Source organism: Lytechinus variegatus, chromosome 16 (assembly GCF_018143015.1).
Source record: "Lytechinus variegatus isolate NC3 chromosome 16, Lvar_3.0, whole genome shotgun sequence".
Lineage (NCBI taxonomy): Eukaryota > Metazoa > Echinodermata > Echinoidea > Temnopleuroida > Toxopneustidae > Lytechinus > Lytechinus variegatus.
The window spans coordinates 18,184,514-18,211,232 of NC_054755.1; the positions used below are offsets into that span (position 1 = coordinate 18,184,514).

The window sequence follows — 26,719 nt, forward strand, 5'->3', positions numbered from 1 at the left end:
TTGATTTCCCCTCATAACTTTGAAAGTTTATGGATCTGATTCATGAAACTTGGACATAATAGTAATCAAGCATCACTGAAAATTTTGTGCAAGTTTCAGGTCTCATGATTAAGGTCAAAGGTCATTTAGGGTCAATGAACTTTGGCCATGTTGGGTTTTTTTGTTGAATAACCATCATATCTCTATAAGTTTATTGGTCTAGTTCATAAAAAGTGGACATAAGAGTAACCATGTATCACTGAACATCTTGTGCGAGTTAGAGTAGTATTCAAAGTCAGCACTGCTGCTATATTGAACCGCGTGATGCAGGTGAGACGGCCAGAGGCATTCCACTTGTTTGTTAAATAACCATCATATCTCTGTAAGTTTGTTGGTCTAGTTCATAAAAAGTGGACATAAGAGTAACCATGTATCACTGAACATATTGTGCGAGTTAGAGTAGTATTCAAAGTCAGCACTGCTGCTATATTGAACCGTGTGATGCAGGTGAGACGGCCAGAGGCATTGGCAACCAAAAGTTGTTTTAAGGTGTGCATTTCACAATTTTGCTTGCATTTCGGCATCTTTCTGCGACACTGATTGATAGCCTGTTTGCACTTTTTTCTTTGATCTTCTCACAGACATACATTAGTTACAGTAGCAAATTACAATTCTCTTTGACACTACGTTGTTCATAAGCCATGAGCTTCACCATCACTTTGCAGCAGAGCTAGTCAGCATCTCTTCTCACGTTGTGAGGGGTTTTGCATCATGCAAACAATGTCTGGAATATCGCTCTCCCACTCGACCAATGGTACTACAAAGTTACCTTGAACATAATAGATATCACATGACCATTCCAAATTTTCTTTTGACAAAATAATTCAATGGACACTTCAAATTCATTTGTGAAGTACAGTTAATAGGAAAATTTCACTGATGTTTATGCTGTCATCTTTACTTTTGTCATGGAGAGCAGTTGTGCAATATCAATGTCTGGATCACATGGAGAAAGACTTCATGATTTCAATTTTCTCATTGATAGCGCATTGCTTCCATGATAAAAGCTTAGATGGGTTAACTCTCAACAAACTTTCCCTCTGTTCTTGAAACAAAGTAGGTCTAGCATTTTGCTAAGGGAATGGTCAATTTACAGACTAATAATCAGTCTGATTTCTTACCTCATATTTGCAATTGAGTATAATCCTTTTTGTTGCATGGCCTGGATGAATCGTTTTTATATATATTTTTCATTTTAGATTCCAGATTGCAAAGCATCTGAGCTTAGAACGCTATGCATTGGTGTTTGGATGGAATACGTTTGTAGCTCTTGTTCTTGAGACCATTCTGACTCTTATTGTGGTGGACTATAGGACTCTCAATCTACCTGCTGATACACAGGTAATAGTGGTAGTGTATGATGATGAAGATGCTGCTGCTGATGATGATGATAATCATAATTATACTATCATTGTTCATTATCATCAGCATCATTGTCATAATCGTTAGAAATGTCATTAACTTCATCATCATCATCACATATTTATGACGATCATCATTATCATCATCATCATCGTCATCATCACATAATCATGATCATTATCGTCATCAATATCATTGTCATCACTGTCATCATTTTCAATGTCATAATTATGGTCATTATCATAGTCATCATTAATCATTATCATAGTCATCATTAGTCATTATGATTACTTTTATGTGGGTGTGAATAGACCCTCTTGCTTTTGAGAAGTAGCTTTTGAAACATTTAACTTAATTTGAATTTTCAGATTGACTTATGATTTGTTACATGTTTTGTAGAACTTTTGAATCCAATGATATGTCAAAGCAACTTAATATTTTTTAGTTCTTAGGATTCTTGGCTTTTTAGTTGAATTTGATTTGTAGGGTTCATCATGTATAAAGTGCTTATTCACCCCAGAGTGCATGCCTATCTGTGCTAATTGAAGGACCTATTTTTATCAACTTTACAGTTCCTGGTATACGGTGGCTACTTCTATCTCCTCGGCACGGCTTTCTGCATCAAGGCAGTCTACCAGGCGGGGCAGCGGGGATGCCGGCAGACGCTCTCGTGTTGCCATGGTGACAATGGGGCGTGTCTGGAGCTCCATACCCGAGTACCCATCCAGGACGGAGATGGAGACGCCGGAGGGAGAAGGAGAGAGGATGAGGAGGAGCAGGAGGAAGGAGCCAGAGAGATTGATGAGGTGCAAGGAAGAGATACAGTCCAGTTGGTCCGGTAAAGGAGGAGGTAAATTGTGCATATCTTGACCTGCAGAGCCAATATGAGCCAAGATTGTAAGCTGCCATGCTTTTTTTCTGCATTTATATATTTTTTATACAGTAAATTAATATTGATATATTTTGCAGCAGTGTTGTATTGTGTGTGATCAGTGGAGTTCTGGGACCCTTCTTACAAAGAGTCACGATTGATCCAATCAATTGTAACTCTATGGAAATCCATCAGGGAATTCGCACAATCTCATTAAAACATAGAGAATCTCTCTGAATCCTCAAGAGAATGATAAATGTATGAATGTGCATCATGTCTAGAAAATATTTTAAACAAATTTGCATTTTTAGATTTTGACGTTGCTGGCCGTCCATAGTTGTGATTGATCGGATCGATTGTAACTCTTTGTACGACGGGGCCCAGTAATTCATGTAGGCCTTGTACGCGTAAAGGGACCACCCATTTACAGAAAGCGATGGATCAAGAGAAGGAATAGACAGTGATGGTTTCTCAAATTCCAACTCTTGCTCCCAAAATTGGTGCAATTTAGGGTGCAATTATTATTTTGATTTGTGTGAAGTGAATCAATTTGTGCCAAAGCCAAGTTAATAATATCCATGTTGCAATCACATACATGTAGAGATGTTATAATCATAATGTAATGCACTATCCAAGAACTGTTTGTTATTGTTTATATTATTTTCCCAAATGTTATTGGTTCAGGGAATTAGTGCAACTGGGAGCTTCTATTTGATGCTCTTTTCTATGATTAAGCCTTTATCTGTGTTGCAATCAAATTTTCAAAGAAATTGAAATAGCATTTGATATGAATATTGCAACCTGTAAAATCTTAATGATCAAAGTTCTGAATAGTGGTATGAATGCTAAAATTCAAGCCCATGTCAAGCCTTCCTGTAGGAGTGAAAGCAAATTATGTTAAACTTCATGTAAAATAATTTTTACTTGGAACATTCATATTGAATGCAAAAATGTGTTATATTCAAAAGTTGTGTCATTCTGAAATAATGCAACAATAGCCGACTCCATTTAGGGTGTACATTTACATGTATGAGGAAAAAAACTCAAGGAGCTACATAATACACTGTGAATCTCTTGCCATCGACATGTATTAAGACATTTAAAAATATTATTGGTATTTGCACTTTTTCTTCAGTCAGAAATTGATTGTGAATTTTTCGTAGAAAATAGTATGGTGCTACTATATTTGAACTTTATAGAAAACATGGAATCAAACATACTAACATAAAATTTTGTTTCTTTGAAAATATTGTGGAATTGCTGTTGTAGAGAGGAACAGGGAATTGATCATTATATAGAAATAATAATACCGGTAATAGCCATTATTTATATAGCGGTTTTCTCATAATGTCTCACCTGCGAAGCAAAGTGAGACTATAGGCGCCGCTTTTCCGACGGCGACGGCGGCGGCGGCGGCGTCAACATCAAATCTTAACCTGAGGTTAAGTTTTTGAAATGACATCATAACTTAGAAAGTATATGGACCTAGTTCATGAAACTTGGCCATAAGGTTAATCAAGTATTACTGAACATCCTATTAGAGTTTCATGTCACATGACCAAGGTCAAAGGTCATTTAGGGTCAATGAACTTAGACCATGTTGGAGGAATCAACATCGAAATCTTAACCTGAGGTTAAGTTTTTGAAATGTCATCATAACTTAGAAAATATATGGACCTAGTTCATGAAACTTGGACATAAGGTTAATCAAGTATCAATGAACATCCTGCATGAGTTTCACGTCACATGACCAAGGTCAAAGGTCATTTAGGGTCAATGAACTTTGGACGAATTGGGGATATCTGTTGAATTCCCATCATAACTTTGAAAGTTTATGGATCTGATTCATGAAACTTGGACATAATAGTAATCAAGCATCACTGAACATTTTGTGCAAGTTTCAGGTCACATGATCAAGGTCAAAGGTCATTTAGGGTCAATGAACTTTGGCCGAATTGGGGATATCTGTTGAATTCCCATCATAACTTTGAAAGTTTATGGATCTGATTCATGAAACTTGGACATAATAGTAATCAAGCATCACTGAACATTTTGTGCAAGTTTCAGGTCTCATGATTAAGGTCAAAGGTCATTTAGGGTCAATGAACTTTGGCCGAATCGGGGGTATCTGTTGAATTACCATCATAACTTTGAAAGTTTATTGGTCTAGTTCGTTAAACTTGGACATTAGAGTAACCAAGTATCACTGAACATCCTGTGCATGTTTCATGTCACATGTCCAAGGTCAAAGGTCAATGAACTTTAGCCGAATTGGGTGTATCTGTTGAATTACCATCATAACTTGAAAGTTTATGGATCTGATTCATGAAACTTGTACATAAGAGTAATCAAGTATCACTGAACATCCTGTTCCAGTTTCAGGTCACATGATCAAGGTCAAAGGTCATGTAAGGTCAATGAACTTTGGCCATGTTGGGGTTTTTTTGTTGAATAACCATCATATCTCTGTAAGTTTATTGGTCTAGTTCATAAAAAGAGGACATAAGAGTAACCATGTATCACTGAACATCTTGTGCGAGTTAGAGTAGTATGCAAAGTCAGCACTGCTACTATATTGAACCGCGTGATGCAGGTGAGACGGCCAGAGGCATTCCACTTTTCTCATAATGGCCCAAAGCTTTTACAGCATATTATTATCCTGGTCATCGGTCTTTGCATGCACAAATTCAATGTATGCACCTTCTCCACTCCTTGGGAAGCATTCCAACTTACAGTTCCAAGACTCAATTGCTAGGCATTATACATCTACATCCTACCGGGTACCCATTTAGCACCTGGGTCGAGAGTGGCGCTAGATTCCGGTGGGATTCAAACACACGACCCTATGTTTTCAAGGCGAGAGTTAGAACCACTACACCATGGCTCTTCCACAATATCAAGAGCGATCATAAAAGTAGCATCTAGTCACTGTACATTAAATGCTTTTAAGAACATTTTCTCTTGTTATGACGTGCACTGTTTACATCAAATATAAAGAACATTCCATCGTGGTAGGGGTTTGAACTGATAGCTCAGCAGTTGTATTCTACACTGTTTGGCAATTATTTGTGCCATCAACTTTGAACCAAACTTTGTTGATCTCAAATACCACTTTCTGACTCAATCTCATTTTCAAGGCCTTGTTGGCAAAATTTAATGTCCACTAAGACGCCTGCTCTTGGGTACATGGTTGACTATAAAGCACATGCATTTGCGGAAATGTCTCTACATCAAAGGCTAAGGGAACACAGTTTTCTTACTTGAAAGGAATGTATTGTAGGTTGCAAAATCTTTTGAAATACACTGTGGTGTAATCAAAGTGGGCTTGTACACTTTTATCTTATGTAATTTATTTGTAATACAACAGAAAGTCTCTTAAATTTGATGTCACTCACAATTTTGCACTATTTACACTACACATATACCTACCTTTCAACTGAACTTAAATATCATTCTGTGGAACTTGAAGCACCTTCCTTCTGATGGAGTGCTTTGTACGTGGCTGTCTTTGCATGTCCTAAATTTACATCAGTTCTACAAACAAAACTTTCACCACTTGTAGATACAGCGAGGCATGGAAAGCTGGTTTTATGATCTTTGGTGAACTTCACAATCGCTTCGCAGTTTTCTTTCTCATATTGACAAATGATTGATGTGCCAGAAACCAATGATAAACGGGCGACAAATGCGTTATCAAACGCAGTCCAAGTAGGTATGATGAAACAAAATGGCGACTTGACGACAAACACAATAACACATGTTCCATGAACGACGGCCAAGTCACTTTTTTGTAGTGCGGTTCATCAAACCTTACTACATGTATTACATATTATGCACTGCTGAACGCTAAACTGCAGATTGCTTATTGTACGATTCAGATGAATTTGGTATCAAATTAATCAGAATCAAACTCTTCAGTTGAAAATGATAAAGAATTTCCAGGGTGGGATTCCCCTTTAACAAATAAAATCCAATCATTCATTTTCATAACATTGTTTACAAATTTAATGAATTGCTGCAAATTATCACATTTCTCAATACATGTCCGAAATGATATCTTGGCAATATTATCTTTTTATGAACAAACATACCTCTTTGCAACTAGCTTGAGCTGATCGCTCTTCTCTCGATGATGTGGAAGGACTAGGTCCCGATGAAAATGAAAATACCGATGGAACAGCGTCTTCTTTTAGAAGAACCCACGGTTTGGTCCCCATCAATTTAGCACGAAGATCGACTTCGTAGTCGGACTCCACAAAATGATCACTACATATCTGGTCATTTGGAGTCCATTTGTAGTTTTTTTGAAGAAATTTCTCAACTTTCACGGCTGCCGCCCATTTTTTGAAAGCCTCCTGTCTAGTTTTGGGATTCGGAAATCGATGGAAAGATTTCCCTCCACTCTTTTTTCCAGTTCTGTTGTTGCATCCGTAGGCCTGGCAAAACACCATGTTTCTCAGTAAATTGCGCTGCTAGAAATGGCGACTTGCATTAGCAGCAGACAAAATTGAAAGACCTACTTCGAGGGATGAGTAATCTTTCATTAAGTCCAGTTTCGCGTAACCGATTTGGAAGAAATTTGGTATCAAATTCATCAGAATCAAACTCTTCAGGTGAAAATGATAAAGAAATGGTTGGATTCCCCTATCACAAATAAAATCCAGTCAGTTATTTTTACTACATATTTGACAAATTTAATAAATTAGTACAAATTATTTCCTTAATACGTATCCGAGATGATATCTTGGTAACGTTATCTTTTGTTTGAAGATATGAAATCAAATGGGCGTTCGACTGGTCACAAGTTTGAAGGCAAAGATGTAAAGTGTCTGGCACTGCTTTGTGGACGGGAATACTGTGAAACAGAGGTGTGTTGATGCAGCCACATTTTTGGAAGAATCTGTTTTGTTTTTTTCTTTAAACATATTACTGTAGATTCAATTATTTGTGCATCATTATTTTCTTGTGTACAAGACCATGTTTTAGATGTATCAAACCTGTCAGAACTGCTGCAGTGACACCATATGCAACAGTATTTGGCTAAAAATAAGCCTATATCAATAATTTGATTAAGGGATTTGAGATTTCCACCAAGACATAAATTATCAACTGATATTCCTTCACCATCAAGTTTGATGAATTCTCTATTTTCAAATTCCTTTATGTCATTGATAGATCTTTCTAGAGGAGAAAGGTTTCAGGACATTTTACAATAGCCAGTAAATAATTACCATGTTCAGACATGCTTTGAACTTCATCAGGTAAAGAGTGCCACATTGGCAAGACTTTGCTGACAAGTTATTCACGTTCCATCACCAGAAAATTTTACACAAATTTCCCAATTCTTAACAAGGTCAGGCTCTTGTTTCACTTTACAAACTGTCATGTCATATACCGCAAGATACTCTCCATTATATTCCTTAATATCTACTGACAAGTTCAGATCCTTTCGTCTTTTACTTACTTGACAAGCTCTTGGTAAGTGATGGTTTTTCTCGGCAAGAGCCAAGCCTTGAAATAAGCGGGCGCTGAGCGCAAATTCGCGCTCATAAGCCATGCAACTGCGCCCATAAAGCCCCAAAATCATCAAAATTTTGACGACCGGGCGCAAATATTTTCCAGGTAATTGCGCCCGCCGTGAGTGAGCAGTGAAGCCATATCATACATGTAATTTAAATATCTGAAAAGCCGACTGAAATCAAGTAACTTTCAATTTACGATAAGCACAGTTTTAAATTGCCAAGTGCGTGTTTTTTTCAGTATCATAAAAAGTGAGCTACGTCCGTCTTTTTTTCTGTAATACATGCACGCGCGTGCTTCCAGTAGCGGTAACAGTTTTTCCCTACTTCACCATGTGCAATTTCTAATGCACAAATTTCCTTCGGGATTTCACAATTCTGTGATATAGTAATTCGAATTGCACAGGAGATAAATCCCCATTCACGTTACATACGATGTGAGAGTCTTATCCTCACAATCGCCGACTTTGCTCGTCAAAACGGAGCATTAATGAAAATCACTTAGCTTAAAGTTGTGAATTATAGCTTTTTAATTTCTTTCTTGGTGAGGGGTAAATATCTGACAATAAATCATCAAACAAGGCTCCATCTAAAAAAAATGAATAGGAGGACGCCGTGCACTTGAGTGTGGTACTTGTATGCTGTTAGTTAGCCAGTTTGAGCTAATGTTCTCTGCGAATTTTAATATAGTGTCACACCGTACCTATGATAATGTAGTCATTGAATCTCTTTTAAGCCACCGATTCTATTTGAATATTTTAACTATTTACATTTAATATATAATGCCCTCTCTCAAAGTATACTGAAGTCTTTACTACAAAATTATAAATGTATATAAGAAGTTCTACTTTACCTGTCTGTGCCTTGGTCTTGCGAGTATACTCGCCTTAAACGCCTCTGGGCTGGGTAGAATGATACCTGTATCTTCATCGATCTGTCAAACATCGGTGGATAGGATGGAAACAAAATTAATTGATAGTTTGATATTTTGTAAACAGTGACTCTAGGATTGATAGAAATTGTGGTAAAGCTTTAGAGGTCATGTCAGGGCTGCCAACCTTTGAGAAGAGTTTGGAGTGAGACATTGCGAGGGAGCGAAGCGACCAAGCCCGAGGGCGCTCCGCGCCTGAGGGGGATGGTGTGGAAGGGGGGTGTCCCCCCTTCCACGGTAGGGAGCTTTTACAATTTTGCAATTTAAATGGTGCAATCTGGCACATACTTTAAACTCTGATTCCATAAATACATAAGGCGGGATTCAAATAGGTTAATTGATTATTTTTAATGAAGTTCACTTACCTTGAAAAAAATCCACATTTTTAAGTGCATTATTCCATATCAACTCTCTTTATAATAGCAGTGAAACCTCAACCTGTGATTATCTGCTGCTCCCAAAGACGATACTAGAACAAGTGGTCATTATGATGGCTGTCCATACTGGGTGTCAATTAGCAAAGCCATTTCCCTACCTCTCATCCAGTTAAATTAATCTAATGGGCTTTGTTGTAACTGGAGGTTGCTCTCTGCGACGCCATCAGCCTGTGATTATCTGCTACTCCCCAAGACGATACTAGAACAAGTGGTCATTATGATGGCTGTCCATACTGGGTGTCAATTAGCAAAGCCATTTCCCTACCTCTCATCCAGTTAAATTAATCTAATGGGCTTTGTTGTAACTGGAGGTTGCTCTCCGCGACGCCATCAGTACCTCTGCTGGTGGCTCAAACTTGAAACAGGGCTCCGATGCTGCCATCTTGATCGTCATGATGGAGCTGAGCATTCCATCTAAGTGGAGGGAATTCCTGGTGTCTGTCTTGTTTAGACCGATGGAAGAAAAAACCCGCTCAGCATCAGCATTGCTGTGGGGAAGACAGAGCATCAGCATTGCTGTTGGGAAGACAGAGCACCAGCTGAGCCACCTTAGTGAGCCTCAAAAACTTTGGCCGTCCAGTTACCTCGTTCTTCAGCGAAGACAGGTGGACCCACAGCTTGTCAGTTTGAAGAAATTCACCTTCTGCATCTTTGATCTGCTACTCCCCAAGACGATACTAGAACAAGTGGTCATTATGATGGCTGTCCATACTGGGTGTCAATTAGCAAAGCCATTTCCCTACCTCTCATCCAGTTAAATTAATCTAATGGGCTTTGTTGTAACTGGAGGTTGCTCTCCGCGACGCCATCAGTACCTCTGCTGGTGGCTCAAACTTGAAACAGGGCTCCGATGCTGCCATCTTGATCGTCATGATGGAGCTGAGCGTTCCATCTAAGTGGAGGGAATTCCTGGTGTCTGTCTTGTTTAGACCGATGGAAGAAAAAACCCGCTCAGCATCAGCATTGCTGTGGGGAAGACAGAGCACCAGCTGAGCCACCTTAGTGAGCCTCAAAAACTTTGGCCGTCCAGTTACCTCGTTCTTCAGCGAAGACAGGTGGACCCACAGCTTGTCAGTTTGAAGAAATTCACCTTCTGCATCTTTGATCTCCTTCCACTGTCTGGAAGACACCTCATGATCATCCATCATCTGATAGTCTGTAAACTCTTCCTGCATCTTGTCCTGATCTTGTGGACTATCAAAGGGCAGTAGGTGCTTGTACCTAAAATAAAAAAGAAATTAAAAAAAAAACACTGAAACCAAAATACACCTCTTTATTATTCCCTATTAGCATTATAATAAGAGATAAATGTGCACATTCTGAAAATTTATTTGATTTATTTTGCAACGACATCTCAGATCTGAACTAGCAATATCATCTCAAGATTCAAATCAAAGACTGATCTGATTCAAAATTAAAGGTTAAGACAGGCATCTCTGCATTTTGATATGACAATATTGACATACCTGTCTACAAAGAAGAGCACATCATCAATTGATGCTTCCATCTTCTGGTGCCAGTCAACGAAGGTAGCATGTTGCAGGACCGGCTCATCAAGGGGGAGACGTGAGAGGGCGTACGAAACTGCCTCACAGAAGAAGCCCCTAACACCAGCAAAGAACTTTTTTACCTGTGTTTGACTGATGTCTCCACCTTCCAGCAGCCGGTTCAATGTTGCGCGAGTGGTGAAGCCAATAGTTAGCTTGCTATCTGCATTGACAATAAGTAAGCAATGAACTTATATTTAGCCCTATTTCCAATTGAATAATTCCATGCATATTATCCAAAAAATTTTGTGTTAAAATAATCATCTAATTTCAAGATATCTCATTTAGAATTGCAACGGTCCTTCATTGTGATGAAATAACAGTCATGTTGAGTATAGAAGGTAAGCCATATATGTGTATGTTTGTAACTGTACATCATGACAGAAAACAAGGGTACATACCAGGTAGCTGGTTCTCCTGTGATTGGTACTGGATGTCTGACACCCTGACGTCCTTGATTTTCTCAGGTTTAATGAACTTGCTCATAAGCTTCCGGATGTACAGATGCATCTGTGGATTATAATAGAAAATTGATCTCAATATATATAATAAAAACAATAATAATCATAATAATAAAGTACTTCTGGAGACCATTATATTAATGATCTCCATTTTTTTAATGTATTCATTGGAAGAAATATAAACAAACTGAGGTTTAAATTTATTGTTTATTTTCAGATAAACTGCAGCCTACACACCTGTTTGTGCAAAAGATGTACAGAGGAGCTTTGCCGTTGGAGCAGAAGGTTGAAATTAGTAAACGCTGGCAAGGTTGCCTGGTAGAACATCAGGTGAAGCTCCGTCATTGGGTCAGAGAACAGTTGTTGTAGCCGCTTGAAGCGAGCCTGGCTATCATCTGCCAAAAGAGATAGCAAATAGGGTTATGGTTGTATGAAATCACTTTATAGAAGAAAAATAAACAATACATGTAGCATTAAAATTATGTGGATTGTTATTATTTACATTTTACCATAAAAATATGCACATACAAAGTAAAAGATATAAAATAGAGGAAGATAGGTCAGAGTGGTATGTGGGTCACGATGAACAAAAAGGGAAGTTCTTCCCTGTTGCCCGCAGGCATGTGAACCCTCAATTGAAAGAAAGTGTTAAATGTTAATACATGTACATGTACATATTTCATCTGTACCAATATATAGAAGAAAACTGTTTGATGGTCGATAAATTTAATGTACTCACTGTTCGATTTAAAGTAGCTTGCCAGTGAAGTGTAGAGTTTCAAGGTCCGATCAACTGCCTTTTCAAGACTCAGCCATCTTGTTTGAACATAGTTTATGACCTCCAAGTACTGGGTGTCACAAAACTGGCAAAATTCTGATGAAGAAAATAGGAGATTCAAAATTACTGGGATTTAGGATTCATGATGTTTTGATATTTACCTTGCTCTTATATTAACAAATTGTTTCAAGAATGTGTATTATATTGACATTGTTTTTTTCTTGTTTGTATCTTTGAATTTATTTTAATTAATTGTGAAAAATAAAATGAACTGAACTAAAATATAGTTCTGGAGAATTTTAGCACTGGCATACCCTCAAGTCCAGCCTTCCTCTTCATGCTTCCCTTGAACCAATAGGCTAGATCTACTGCCATATCTTCCACTTCAAAGTTTGTCACCTGCAAAATAGCAATAAGTAGAAATCAATTCATATAATGACTCGTGTGTGTTTAATCTTAATCATTTTAACATGATACATTCATGTCATTGTAATTAAATCTAAAGTTGTTTAATTTTTTGGCAAATGTTTATTACTGTAACTTATAAAAGAGCAAACAGAATTGAATTGAAATATTGTGTTGTGGATATAATTCAGATGATACGTTTACACATGTCACACTCATTGTATTTTCATATCAAGTAAAAAAAAAATTAAAAAAAAGAAAAGAATAATAATTACCTTTGCATAGGCATTTCCAGCCGCGTGTGCGTTGTTATGGACCATGTGAGCTGGACAGCCATGGACGTAAACATCGGGGTTAACGTGCAGCACTCTGGATTTAATGGAATTCCTTACTCCCATGTTGACACTCGCATTGTCAAGAGACAGGGCAATACAATTATGCCAAGGAATCTCCTCCGATGAGAACACCTCGTCCATCTTACTGAAGATAGTTTGTGCTGTCGCCGCAGCTGAGCCACTTGTTGTGCACATGTCCAGAAATCGGTACACTACTCCTTGATTAATGTCAAAAAGTTTGACAGTCATAGGGTTCATCTTTTCCAAGCCTGAGATAAGACAAAAGAAAAGTTTTTTTTTAGTTGTATGAGTTTTAGGATTGAATAATAATCTACTATACTCGTAAATTTTCTTTTGAGTAGGGATGTCAGGGGATTTTCTTTCAGGAGATATATCTAATTGAATCGTATTTTAAAAACAATCACATATTTGGTCCTTGAAAGTACATCAAAAGATGTGTTTTTAATGTGAGAATGATAATTGTCAACGTTTGTTGTTTTGTTGTTTCTTGTTTTTTTTTATTAAATGAAGGCTTTCATTTTGATTTTATGGTGTTTTATATCACTTCAAATCTTAAATTTATATATTGTGTAAGGTTACCAGTGTCATTTGAACCATCTGTCGACAGGGAGAACGGCTGCTCTCGTAGCTGCTTTACCAGCTGATGATGGAAGTATGGAGCAAGTGCGCCGTTAACAATGCATGTAGTCTTAGTCCGTGCCGACCGGTACCCTGCGGCCGTGGGGGAGTCTGGAAAACACTCTTTCATAAGTGGGCTCAGGTGATCCGAGAAGGCCAGCGGTATGTTGTGCTCCACTATTGACATGGCCATTTTGACTTCTGCTCTGCGGATCTGGAAAGAGATATATAAATAACTAAATAAATAAATAAATACATATATTTGTAATTGTTACACACTATCAGTGCAATTAAACAAAAATTCTTCTTTGCATATCATTTTGGGAAATTGCAATCAACAACTTATCACCTATCACAATAAACCATTTTTATTTCATTTATATTTCTGCATATTTATTTTGTAAGGCATCAAACCATTTAAAACCAATTGAGTGTGGAAAAATTTGTGCTCTCTATTCCATTTTGATTGTGTCATTGCGCTATAATGTTCCCCCTCCCCAAACTGACAAGACTCAAAATTCTTCAGGATTATTAGGATTAATTTATTGCCACGAGTAATAATTGATGCCAGAATGAAATGGTGAATAAAAATACCATCAATCATATATTACTTGATACTTGCCTTGGTCTCCGCACTTGACATTTCCCTGCTACACATATGCGTGAAAAGACTTTGGTTAGTTTTTCGTAGGGTCTCCCTCTCTTTGTGACCCTTACTTTTTATGTGGCGCTTTACATCACTGATCCCTTGATGCCGACAGGAACACTCCTGCATACAGACACTGCATCTAAAGTAACCTACTGTGGCCCCCATCGTTATAAATGGCCACAATTTTGACCACTCCTGTTTGAACGATGAGTGGTACATGGCTGCACCTTTCTGTTTCTGTTTCGACCCGGTCACCTTTGCCTTCTTGACCGCCTGGGCATTGGTATCATCATCACCAGAACTGCTGTCTATGTCCATCTGCATCTTCTCACGTACTCGTGACATAAAATGACCTAAGTGAAACAAAGTATTCCAGGTATCAGGTATTGTTTTGCCTTTCTTTAATGTGTTACTTGCTCGCCCCCACCCTAACTAAAATCTCCCCTCCAGCCCCCACGTAGGCCTACTATGTTAAAGTCTAAGCCAACCTTGATTTAATAAATCAACAAGTTTTTAATGCTGAAGCACCAAGGGAAGGCTATGCTGACCCCTGTTTCTAACTCATATAAAAAAAGAAAACTAAAATTAAGGGTCCAGTTTGAGGGCACTTCAAACAAATAAATAAGACCAGTGATGTAATGCCCCCCCACCAAAAAAAAAGGGAGACATAATATTTGGCCCCCTCAAAATCGTTGGCTCATTACGCCACTGTGACTAAGATGTACTAAAGCGGGGGGGGGGGGGCGTGTTCCCCCCTAAATTTGTGGGGGCACGCTTCCGCCCCCTAGAATTAGGCAAAATAGGCAACAATCAGGAGTGATAACCTTTTTTTTGGCTTGTTTATTTTTTCTCTGTGCCCCCCCCCCCCAAAAAAAATCAGGTGGACTACCCCCCCTAAATTTCAGATGGACCACCCCCTAAAATTTTGTTTGATAACCTTTTTTTTTTGCGGCATCCCTCCCTAAATTTCAAGACCCTCTAAACATTTTGTTAGATGACACATATATGGAATAATCGGTACAATGACCTTTTAATTGTTTCCTGCACCCCCCCCCCCTAAATTTTGTTGCTTCCGCTGCCACTACTATTCATCATCTGGTCATTATTTTGTCAATTATTCACTAGAATTGAGTTTAAGATACCAATTTACGAAAATATAGGTTCTTGAATTATACAGAATACACCCAACATGCACTAGTCACACAGACTAAATAAAAATTAAAATACTTTAACATCTAACGCAGATCGTCAGCCACACCGTCGATCTAAGTTAGGTCGGCGCTCGTGTAGTGGTACAGAGACAGTCAGTGTCACCCTCATTCACACTCGTTTTAGAGAAAAATTTAATCAAAATTTCGTTCTCAATAGAATACACACAACATAGTTCATAGCACTATATCAATTTATACAAGCATCCTTCCAAAGTCATTCTTACTATCATAATAATGGCATATAAAGCCTGATAAAAACATATTTTCAAGACAAGACAAGAGACAACTTACCTACTGGCTGAAGTAGAAGTACCGGTATACTGAGTTGCGCCGGCGCGGCATCCCAGCGCCGTGCCGGTGCCGGCCGGGCCGGCGGGCTATCGCATGGCATGGCTGCTGGCATTGCATTGACACTCGATCGCTCGTTGTGGCTCGTGCGCAGAAACCCCCGCTTCGTAAAATTTCGACGCCACCCGCACTCACACGCGGAATACAGTAAGCCAATCGCAACTCAATATCTTGTCTTTGCGCGGCAAACCGAAACCAATTTGCATTGATGGTATATTAGCTTTGCGCTTGTGTGGTTAAAAACTTTCGCCTGGCCGGGTTATAATGTTATTGAATATCCGATATAGGCTAATAAACTTTTTTTCTCTCTATTTTCGGGGTTCAGCGTGAGAATTTCTATGATCAGCGTGAGAGTGTGAGAATCGGGTGAAATGCGTGAGACTCACGCAGATTGCGTGAGAGTTGGCAGCCCTGTCATGTCCACCCCAGAAAAAAGTTGATTGTTATAAATCTACAGAAAAATAAAACAATCATAAGGTTCAAAGTTCGGTTGCTGTTGCTCCAAAACTTGCTTTAGCATGTCATGAGTTGATCCCCATCAGGTTTCTACATCCTATATCAGCTTGTGCTCGGGAACATTCAGGTTTTTCTGATGTGATGCTAAACAATATTTAGCTTTCTCCGAGTGATAAACAAATTCTCTTTTGGTGGCTGAAGCAGTTCGGCTAATTATTCTGCAATGGAGACTTCCCGGTCTGACAGATCAAGCATCTTCCTCTTGTTTCGATTAATAGATGAGATTTCGGTTGCTGTTGCTCCAAAACTTGCTTTAGCATGTCATGAGTTGATCCCCATCAGGTTTCTACATCCTGTATCAGCTTGTGCTCGGGAACATTCAGGTTTTTTTATGTGATGCTAAACAATATTTAGCTTTCTCCGAGTGATGAACAAATTCTCCTTTAGTGGCTGAAGCAGTTCGGCTAATTATTCTGCAATGGAGACTTCCCGGGTCTGACAGATCAAGCATCTTCCTCTTGTTTCGATTAATAGATTGAATATTGGTTGCTGTTGCTCCAAAACTTGCTTTAGCATGTCATGAGTTGATCCCCATCAGGTTTCTACATCCTATATCAGCTTGTGCTCGGGAACATTCAGGGTTTTTTTATGTGATGCTAAACAATATTTAGCTTTCTCCGAGCGATGAACAAATTCTTCTTTAGTGGCTGAAGCAGTTCGGCTAATTATACTGCAATGGAGACTTCCCGGTCTGACAGATCAAACATCTTCCTCTTGTTTCAATTAATAGATTGAATATTGGTTGCTGTTGCTCCAAAACTCGCTTTAGCATGTCATGAGTTGATCCCCATCTGGTTTCTACGTCCTGTATCAGCTTGTGCTCTGGAACATTCGGCACTGACTTTGTTTTCAAAAGCCCCGCTCTGCAAAAATAGCTCTCAAAACTTCAGAAATATGTTCATTGTCATTTGGTGGGGGAGTTCTTTGTTTAAAGAGTAAAACTACCCATCTTCCAATCATCAATGAAGTGAATCGTGACGCTGATGTATTGATTAGAAGCACGGCTCGTCCACATATCCATTGATATGGTAACTGAAGTTGCTCGTTTGAGGCAGGGTAGGAAAGTTTGCTCTCTGACAATGTCATACATTCCGGGAATGACGGGTGTCAAGAAAGTTTTGCTTGATGGTATACTGTAGCATGGATCAAAAACTTAAATCATATTCCGAAAGCCTTTCTCTTCCACAATATAAATTGGCCTCATTTCCGTTACGATGAATTTAGCAATGGAACCGCTTGTATAAGGGGTCGCTGATTGGAAATGTGTCTGTGATTAGAACAGAAATAAAAAGAAATGTCTCAGAAAATATTTTTAACAAGAGTTCCATTCAACTTAAGAAACTTATACTTGCTGATCAATAATACCCGTTTGTAAATATATACATGTATTTTATATAAATATATTGATGATTTCAAACGTTTTATTTCTGGGGGTTACTTTGAAAATGCAACCTCTTTTAATGATCGCAAGTATAGGACAGTTTTTTTATCAAAATAAAAAAATGCTTTGAACTTACCATCAAAGAAGGTTGTGTTGGGTTTCGGTCAGCCGGCTTCACTTGACTTGGTAATGGATTGTTGTTTTGCTGTCGTTGATCGATCTTGAACTTGACTTGACTTTTTGGCGTAGAGAGATAGATCTGCAACTTGCAGTAAGCCAGCCCTTTTTGGATGGATGGGATGTTCAAACTGACTTAAGTTCTTCAAAAGTGTCCTTCTGAATTGGCTCTTCAACTGTCGCGAGACTGATTGTAGTGGCTTTTTTAATGCTAATAGCCAATTGTGAGTAGAAAAAGGTTATGGCAGAAGAACAACTTGTTATAAATTCTTCTGGAATGTCTACACATCTGACGCATGTCTCCATTCATCCTTTCATTTGTCCCTTAGAAATATTAGTTCTCAGATAATCAGTTTAGTGAATAATGCATGTCTTAGTCAAATAGACATGTCAAAAACCAGATTGATATTCGTAAATTATATTATGTTTTATAAAATATTTTTCGTCTGTGAATGATGCCAGATAAGATGACCTTTAGCCCCTTACCAGCAACACCTTTTCCTAAAGTCCATGTCTTTGTTGTGCAGACAATTGGGGTCATCCTTGGTGTTGTTTGTATGAACATGTACAACAACGGTACCTCCTTGAACGATGTCGGCATACTCGTTAGATAGACACGTCTTCGTACCTTGCACCGGGAACGGAACGACATCTTACCTTCCTTGATTTGCTTGCCAGGCAACGACTATCAATTTTTTTCAACACAGAATCTCCCACCATTAGCGCGTCGTGTGATTTCTTTTGTCTCTGGCATTGGTTGACCCGTCTCCACTTACTGACGGAATCCAAGGATTCTGTGCCGTCCATCACCACTTCGCTCTTTCTTCAAGAATCTCAAAATGGTTGCGAGTTGGAACGTTTTGAACTGCATTCACAGTTGGAAGTAGAAATGTTGACGAAGATTGTGTGATGCTCGATTCTTCTTCGGCTGTGTCTTATTGGATTTCATTTATTGACATACATGTACATGTACTTTCAAACTGACTTTACTCTTATGGCACTTTTTATTGACCGAATCTCTGAGTTCCTTCTGTTCCCTCCTGGACAAAGTCCAAAGAACTGGTTTTCTGATTTTTTTTTTTAGGGTGAACCTCCCCTTTAACAAAATAGAATGGTGAAGTATGTTACATAACTGAAAGTTTAGTGCCATCAATGGAGAGTCCCCATCCATATCAAAACTGACAAAGGAATTTGAGAATGAGACAGCATACCTCTTCTCGTCTCTGCCCCATAGTCAAGAAGGACAATGTCCTTGTAGAAATAATCAAAAAATGATAATATAGAAATAATCAAATAAATAACAGAATTTAACCCTAAATTCCTCTGTAACTGCAATGACATACATTTGCAATGACATACATTTGCAATGACATACATTTGCAATGACATACATTTGCAATAATAACATTTCATATAACACATAATATGAACAGTCTTATGATTAATACACAGTTATAATTACACAATTATAAACTCATTATCACATACAATAAATACAGTCATATCTTGACACCATACCTCTTCTTCTGTCACACGAAGAGGAGCTGTCGCCCTTATCTAGAGGTCATCTTGACCGCAAAGGGAACGGATGGCCATTCCATCCCACATCTGCCCTCTTCTCACAGTTGGCACTACTACTCGATGGTGAATGACTTTCACAAATTCAAATCTAGATACAAAATAAATAATCAGACGATGAACACAAGTTTAAATGCATATATGATCCGTAATTCATACAGAAGAGAGACATTGGAGAGAGAAGTCATATGTAAAATTGTAAATATTACCCACAGTCATAGTTGGTGTGCAAGATTTGCAACAAACCGATCGCCCGACCCGTAAGCTGATTCCACATGATGTATGTCCTCTTCAAACTTTGTCGGCCGTATAATAACAATTTTCTTCCTGTTTAAGGTCTCACATTTCCTTATGTACAGCAGTCAGAATCCAAGAACAAAACTATTTACGCATAACATACCTAGGTTTGTTTAGAGCCATTAATTGGCTCTCAAATGCTGTTTCAATGAGGCCTCTAACTCAGGCTCTGTCAAATGCCTGTTCAGTTGAACTAAACAACAGGCCCTCCTCCCATTGTTCAGCGCCTGTAACTTGCTTGGGCTCGTCTCTGCCCCATAGTCAAGAAGGACAATGTCCTTGTAGAAATAATCAAATAATAATATAGAAATAATCAAATACATAACAGAATTTAAGCTTAAATTCCTCTGTAACTGCAATGACATACATTTGCAATGACATACATTTGCAATAATAACATTTCATATACCACATAATATGAACAGTCTTATAATTAATACACAGTTATAATTACACAATTATAAACTCATTATCACATGATACATACAATAAATACAGTCATATCTTGACACCATACCTCTTCTTCCTCCACAGGAAGAGGAGCTGTCGCCCTTATATAGAGGTCACCTTGACCGCAAAGTGAACGGATGGCCATTCCATCCCACATCTGCCCTCTTCTCACTGTTGGCACTACCACTCGATGGTGAATGACTTTCACAAATTCAAATCTAGATACAAAATAAATAATCAGACGATGAACTCAAGTTTAAATGCATATATGATCCGTAATTCATACAGAAGAGAGACATTGGAGAGAGAAGTCATATGTTCCCAACCTAGCCTAAAATTGTAAATTCCTTTTTCAGAAAATATATACCCCTACTATCACAGGGTGTATAAATGATCTCCGAGCTTCGATCATTGGGGAATAAAAAGCTAAATTGCAAACCAAAATTTTAACGATTCTATCGTTCATAAACTGAAGTTCAGTGAAGAATCTACAATTTGAGTAGAGCCTAGAGGCATGAAAAATAATTTCCTCGTTGAAAAATGTTTTTCTCCTTTTTGCAGGAGTTTTCTACAAGGACATTGTCCTTCTGGACTATGGGGCAGAGACGAGCCCAAGCAAGTTACAGGCGCTGAACAATGGGAGGAGGGCCTGTTGTTTAGTTCAACTGAACAGGCATTTGACAGAGCCTGAGTTAGAGGGCATCATTGAAACAGCATTTGAGAGCCAGTTAATGGCTCTAAACAAACCTAGGTATGTTATGCGTAAATGGTTTCGTTCTTGGATTCTGACTGCTGTACATAAGGAAATGTGAGACCTTAAACAGGAAGAAAATTGTTATTATACGGCCAACAAAGTTTGAAGAGGGCATACATGTGGAATCAGCTTACGGGTCGGGCGGTCAGTTTGTTGCAAATCTTGCACACCAACTATGATTGTGGGTACTATTTACAATTTTACATATGACTTCTCTCTCCAATGTCTCTCTTCTGTATGAATTACGGATCATATATGCATTTAAACTTGAGTTCATCATCTGATTATTTATTTTGTATCTAGATTTGAATTTGTGAAAGTCATTCACCATCGAGTAGTAGTGCCAACTGTGAGAAGAGGGCAGATGTGGAATGGAATGGCCATCCGTTCCCTTTGCGGTCAAGGTGACCTCTATATAAGGGCGACAGCTCCTCTTCCTGTGGCAGAAGAAGAGGTATGGTGTCAAGATATGACTGTATTTATTGTATGTATCATGTGATAATGAGTTTATAATTGTGTAATTATAACTGTGTATTAATTATAAGACTGTTCATATTATGTGTTATATGAAATGTTATTATTGCAAATGTATGTCATTGCAGTTACAGAGGAATTTAGGGTTAAATTCTGTTATGTATTTGATTATTTCTATATTATCATTATTTGATTATTTCTACAAGGACATTGTCCTTCTTGACTATGGGGCAGAGACGAGCCCAAGCAAGTTACAGGCGCTGAACAATGGGAGGAGGGCCTGTTGCTTAGTTCAACTAAACAGGCATTTGACAGAGCCTGAGTTGGAGGACATCATCGAGACAGCATTTGAGAGCCAGTTAATGGCTCTAAACAAACCTAGGTATGTTATGCGTAAATGGTTTTGTTCTTGGATTCTGACTGCTGTACATAAGGAAATGTGAGACCTTAAACAGGAAGAAAATTGTTATTATACGGCCAACAAAGTTTGAAGAGGGCATACATGTGGAATCAGCTTACGGGTCGGGCGGTCAGTTTGTTGCAAATCTTGCACACCAACTATGACTGTGGCCTCGCCAGAAAAAAATTCACCCATGTCGGGTACTTGTGCTGCCACTCCCGGGGGGTGGGTGCGGGAGGGGGGTTCACCCCTCCCGTGCGGAGCGCGGAAGCGACGGCCTTTTCATCAAATAGAGACGCCAAGGAAGCCCCATTGTGGCGTATTTTTAAGCCCACACAAATGCACATAAATGCTAGGCCTGGGAGTAAACATCGATTGATCGAATGGTTCGATTGGCATGCCGCCAATCACCAATCGATTAGCAAAATTTACACAAATCGAATGTTCGGCAGATCCCGATTATGACATTGGGAGAACTCGAATACCCAAGTAATAATAACAAAATGACAAGAAAACAATGATGACACTTCATACAGGTTTAAAAATTATGTTACCGAGATAATTTTTCAAAAATAATCAATGATTGTATTACATTCACAGTTACACACCAACATGAAAGCGCTCCGAATTTTTTTTAATCCCACCAAACCTTGCCCTCGATACACAAAATGAGTTCATTGTCTGCGTGCACAAAACAATAAGAAAACACACAACCAAGCTCACTTGAGCTGATTGGACCTTCGGATAGCCAATGAAACTTTTGGGGAAACAAAGAAGAAGGCAGTGGTTCCCTTATTAGGAGAGGTCATGACTTCAGAAATAAATTGACCCCTCCCCCATCTTTGTGTGTGTGAGGGAGAGAGAAAGATAAGGGTGGGAGCCGGAGAATTCCTTTCATGTTTCAAAACAATAATGCAACCTTTTTCTATCCCCCTCACACAATGAAAACTACATTCCAACATGCGCCCGTCTTCACCGGTACTTTCTCGACTAGTCTCCAAAAATAGACCCAGTTATACATGTAGGTTCAAATGATAAAAAAATCGTAATTTTAAAAGGTATTTCAAATTAAATATTTTGCAAAATATTTTTTTGAAATACATGTGTAGAATCGTGGGCATTGCCACAAGTGGGTGCGGGGACATGGTGTGGGCAAGGGATGAAATTGTTCAAGAAATGCTCCACCTGGGGTCAGTCTCAAAGAATAGTTCATGAATGACTTGTTTACATCTTTGGACTGGCTGATCTGGGCTGATTCATTCATATGCAGGGGTGTGGCACTTGGAGGGATGCATGCATAATACCAGAGTACCAGCATGGATTTAGGGAGGATTTTCATTGGAACAATAAACTGAAAATTTTAATCTCCTTTCATGTAGTTTCTTTTGATATAAATATCATGGAGAAGGGGAAAAAGGTCCTACTTTCATTTATTCTAAACATGTGACTTTGATGGAGATTTCACCATAAAGTAGGTCAACTAATATTGTGACTTAAAAGACCTGATTCCCGACTAACGATCGAATCATTCGATTATTTTTTCAGGAAATAATTGAATGGTAAAAATAACAATCGTCCCAGTCCTAACATCCATGCACCATAGCGGTCACGCACAATTGTCAAACTCCTTTGCTATTCGTTCATTGTGTGCAAAGAGGGCGGGATAAGATGACAAACACAGTACAACTCCTTTGCTATTCGTTCATTGTGTGTATAGAGGGCGGGATAAATGACAAACACGGTACAAGTATTGTATATACAATGCATTTATTCCAAGTTCCACTCCCATCATATCAGTAAGCGCAGCTACCGGTAGGTCATGGAGCATAGCCGGTGTGATGTGCGGGGCAGACGGGGGAATAGGCAACGGAACGACCGTACCGTGCCGTCATATGCCCGCAATAGCAGCCGCGAGCTAGCTGGGCGCCTTGCCACTTTCCTAGCCGTAGTAGGCCTGTAAGTGGTCTTAAGTTGGTGGGACTTCGGCGCAACCCGATAAATGAAGTTGATATCACTAAGATGAGTTCATGGAGTGTATTATTTTTTTCTGAATATTTCCATTTAATTTTTCCACGCATGTCGCCACGCATGTCGCTGAAATTTTACGCATGGTTCCACTTGGTCTCCATTTCCGCACGCATGGTGCAAACACCATGCGTACAGTCATATCTTGACGCCATACCTCTTCTTCTGCCACAGGAAGAGGAGCTGTCGCCCTTATATAGAGGTCACCTTGACCGCAAAGGGAACGGATGGCCATTCCATTCCACATCTGCCCTCTTCTCACAGTTGGCACTACTACTCGATGGTGAATTACTTTCACAAATTCAAATCTAGATACAAAATAAATAATCAGATGATGAACTCAAGTTTAAATGCATATATGATCCGTAATTCATACAGAAGAGAGACATTGGAGAGAGAAGTCATATGTAAAATTGTAAATAGTACCCACAATCATAGTTGGTGTGCAAGATTTGCAACAAACTGACCGCCCGACCCGTAAGCTGATTCCACATGTATGCCCTCTTCAAACTTTGTTGGCCGTATAATAACAATTTTCTTCCTGTTTAAGGTCTCACATTTCCTTATGTACAGCAGTCAGAATCCAAGAACGAAACCATTTACGCATAACATACCTAGGTTTGTTTAGAGCCATTAACTGGCTCTCAAATGCTGTTTCAATGATGCCCTCTAACTCAGGCTCTGTCAAATGCCTGTTCAGTTGAACTAAACAACAGGCCCTCCTCCCATTGTTCAGCGCCTGTAACTTGCTTGGGCTCGTCTCTGCCCCATAGTCCAGAAGGACAATGTCCTTGTAGAAAACTCCTGCAAAAAGGAGAAAAACATTTTTCAACGAGGAAATTATTTTTCATGCCTCTAGGCTCTACTCAAATTGTAGATTCTTCACTGAACTTCAGTTTATGAACGATAGAATCGTTAAAATTTTGGTTTGCAATTTAGCTTTTTATTCCCCAATGATCGAAGCTCGGAGATCATTTATACACCCTATGATAGCTTGGGGTATATATTTTCTGAAAAAGGAATTTGCAAATAAGCATCAAGAAGTAGCTTTATATTTAAGTGTTTTATTGCCATTTATGTTCTAAATCTCAATTTATGATCGCAATAATTTTGATGGTCCTCCTTTGATTAATAATCATATTTCTGTACACTACATTGAGAGTCACATTTATGGTCGGTAATCGCCGAAAATGGTGTAAAGCGTCCAAGACAATATTTTGGGGTGCATGTTTGGATGCTCATAATTTCCAAATTCAACTAGCTTAGAACCCAATATTAATTATGCATATTTGAAGACTATGACTTGCTCAACAGACCTACAAAAAATTGGCCCTACAATGTGCGTTGATTTCTTGTAGGGCGCCCTCAAATTTGAATTTTTTCTAAAAGTTTCCAAGTTCAAGGTCCCGAATCACCCCTCGTCCCATCAAGGTGCGACCCCAATTTCTGTATACAGATAGACATTTACCTATATTTTTATGTGATATTAAAAAAATTTTGTGACCAAAATGTTTAATAGCTGGTTTACGCATTCAAAAATGGTCTTAAACACCCCAAAATCGATGTAAAACGACATGTACATTTCAAATTGGGACATCTGTTATCTTCATTTCCTCCACCATTTGTTGGATGGTGTCGTAGTGCATGCCCGTTTTTGCTTCAGTGAAGTGTGTTCTCTTATGTATCGTTGCTACAGAAGGGAAGATCAGGAATCTAATGTCTTTAATAAGATTGGAGGCTGATGGGAACTTAGAAAGAACTGCATTCACCCATCACAGTACTGCGGGATGCTATCTTGTTTGCTTTTTGTTCTTCAACTTTAGGGACTTCATCTGTTCTCTCCATAAAAGTGCCTGTGGAGAATTTTCGGGTAGGAGCTTCTGTATTTCTCCTTTCGATTCCTCCACAACTCTATGAAGTTTTGTAGCTCTATCATTGGGTACAGCTATGCATTCAGCCTTGAATATCTTCTGAATCCATTCTTGTAAGTTCCTGTTATATTCTGTTTTAGCACTTATACAATTGACAGGCTGGAAACCACAGCATACTGCCTCAACATCTGTTGGCATGGGGCGGCAGTGGTTGCATCTGCACCACAGTAACAGGGTCCATGTGTTGTGCCTGTTCTGGTGCAGGCTCTGGTTGTGGTGGCGCCCTCAGCAGGTCAAACAGCATTCCGCTGTTTCGTTCAGCTACATTCAGTAAAAGTGTACGTACTTCATCAAGGCTGAAGCCAAGGATGAGCTCCTAGATAATAAAACAAGAGAAAATTGATTTAAACAAGTTTCCTGACTTATTTCTTCCGTCAAACATTATGAGTGGGATAGGTTGTGTGGAATGGCAGGGGTCTAAAAGTGGTATCTCACATTGCAAAGTATGGCAGATATATCAGAGATGTGTCTTGGGGACGAACAAAAAAACATTATAGCTGTAAACATGTTTGATTGTCCCTCAACTCATGAGACGTCACATGGGAGATGTCTCTGTGATTATTGCCAAATTCATCTAAAACTCATTAAATTCCCAAACCTGTCTTGCAGCCAGTGAGATGCCATGATTAGATGAGGACTCTGCACAATGGAGTATGTTTCTCTGCATTGAAATCAATTTATAAAGCAACGTCTGCATGGAAGAATAGCAGCGGTCCTACTGTTTAAATATGTTGTGTATACGAATATGTCCTGGCCTCCATTAGCACTAAAATCATGTCTGTATACCTAAACAAAACCTTAAAATACGACTTTGTCAAATTTCTTTATTTTATCCGTAATATTTTTTTATTTATTTCGTATTTTTTTGACACAAAATATAGGACCTATTAATATCAAACTACTGCCAAAATCAGATTACGACAGAATAACGAACATTTATCAAGACCGTGTTTATGTCAGTATCCCTAACATGTCCATACGCAGTGGAAGGGGGGCTCCTGCCCCCCTAAATTTGAGGTGGGGGATGACCCCCCCTCACATTTATGTTGATTTTCTTCCTACGTCCCCCTAAATTTCTGGGATATGGAGCAATAATCTTTAAATTTTTTCCTGCGTCTCTCTAAGTTTTCATGTTTGGCTATTTTGTTTGTTTGGGGGGATTGGGGCAGGTAGGTGTACACTTGCCCTTCACTTGACAGCTGTG

At 38.8% G+C, this 26,719-nt stretch overlaps 2 protein-coding genes across 6 annotated transcripts in view; one reads left to right on the forward strand and one right to left on the reverse strand.

Annotated features, from left to right (window-relative positions):
* LOC121429724 (thiamine transporter 2-like) overlaps window positions 1-11,470 on the forward strand; it is a 45,911-nt gene extending 34,441 nt beyond the window's left edge. For 3 of the 4 annotated variants that reach the window (XM_041626918.1, XM_041626919.1, XM_041626920.1), the window contains 2 exons: window positions 1,239-1,380; window positions 1,974-3,616. In XM_041626918.1, the coding sequence (XP_041482852.1) occupies window positions 1,239-1,380; window positions 1,974-2,243 (412 nt within the window). In that variant the 3' untranslated portion in view covers window positions 2,244-3,616. Of the gene's footprint in view, window positions 1-1,238; window positions 1,381-1,973; window positions 3,617-11,384 lie in introns of those variants that run through there. The other variant, XM_041626921.1, reaches the window with a different exon arrangement.
* On the reverse strand, window positions 4,902-26,256 carry LOC121429723. Of its 2 annotated transcripts, XM_041626917.1 has the most exons (10): window positions 23,742-26,256; window positions 13,286-19,124; window positions 12,626-12,954; window positions 12,260-12,344; window positions 11,907-12,041; window positions 11,405-11,562; window positions 11,108-11,216; window positions 10,626-10,869; window positions 10,107-10,380; window positions 4,902-9,628 (listed from the first exon to the last, which is right to left on the reverse strand). In XM_041626917.1, the coding sequence occupies exons 2-10, from the start codon at window positions 13,515-13,517 to the stop codon at window positions 9,446-9,448; spliced, it is 1,749 nt and encodes a 582-aa protein (XP_041482851.1). In that variant the 5' UTR covers window positions 13,518-19,124; window positions 23,742-26,256; the 3' UTR covers window positions 4,902-9,445. The 2 variants fall into 2 exon arrangements, with proteins under 2 accessions (XP_041482851.1, XP_041482850.1); XM_041626916.1 differs by lacking the exons at window positions 4,902-9,628; window positions 23,742-26,256 and having other exon boundaries at window positions 9,729-10,380; window positions 13,286-14,851.
* Between the last annotated feature and the right edge of the window lie 463 nt (window positions 26,257-26,719).

What these genes read in the sequence shown, in the direction of transcription:
- LOC121429723 (XM_041626917.1), bottom strand. Translation starts at nt 13,517, where the DNA reads ATGGCCATGTCAATAGTGGAGCACAACATACCGCTGGCCTTCTCGGAT. An exon ending in AGATGGTTCAAATGACACTG is followed by an intron (nt 12,955 to 13,285) that starts GTAACCTTACAC and finishes GTCTTATCTCAG; the next exon opens with GCTTGGAAAAGATGAACCCT. An exon ending in ACAGGAGAACCAGCTACCTG is followed by an intron (nt 10,870 to 11,107) that starts GTATGTACCCTT and finishes TTGTCAATGCAG; the next exon opens with ATAGCAAGCTAACTATTGGC.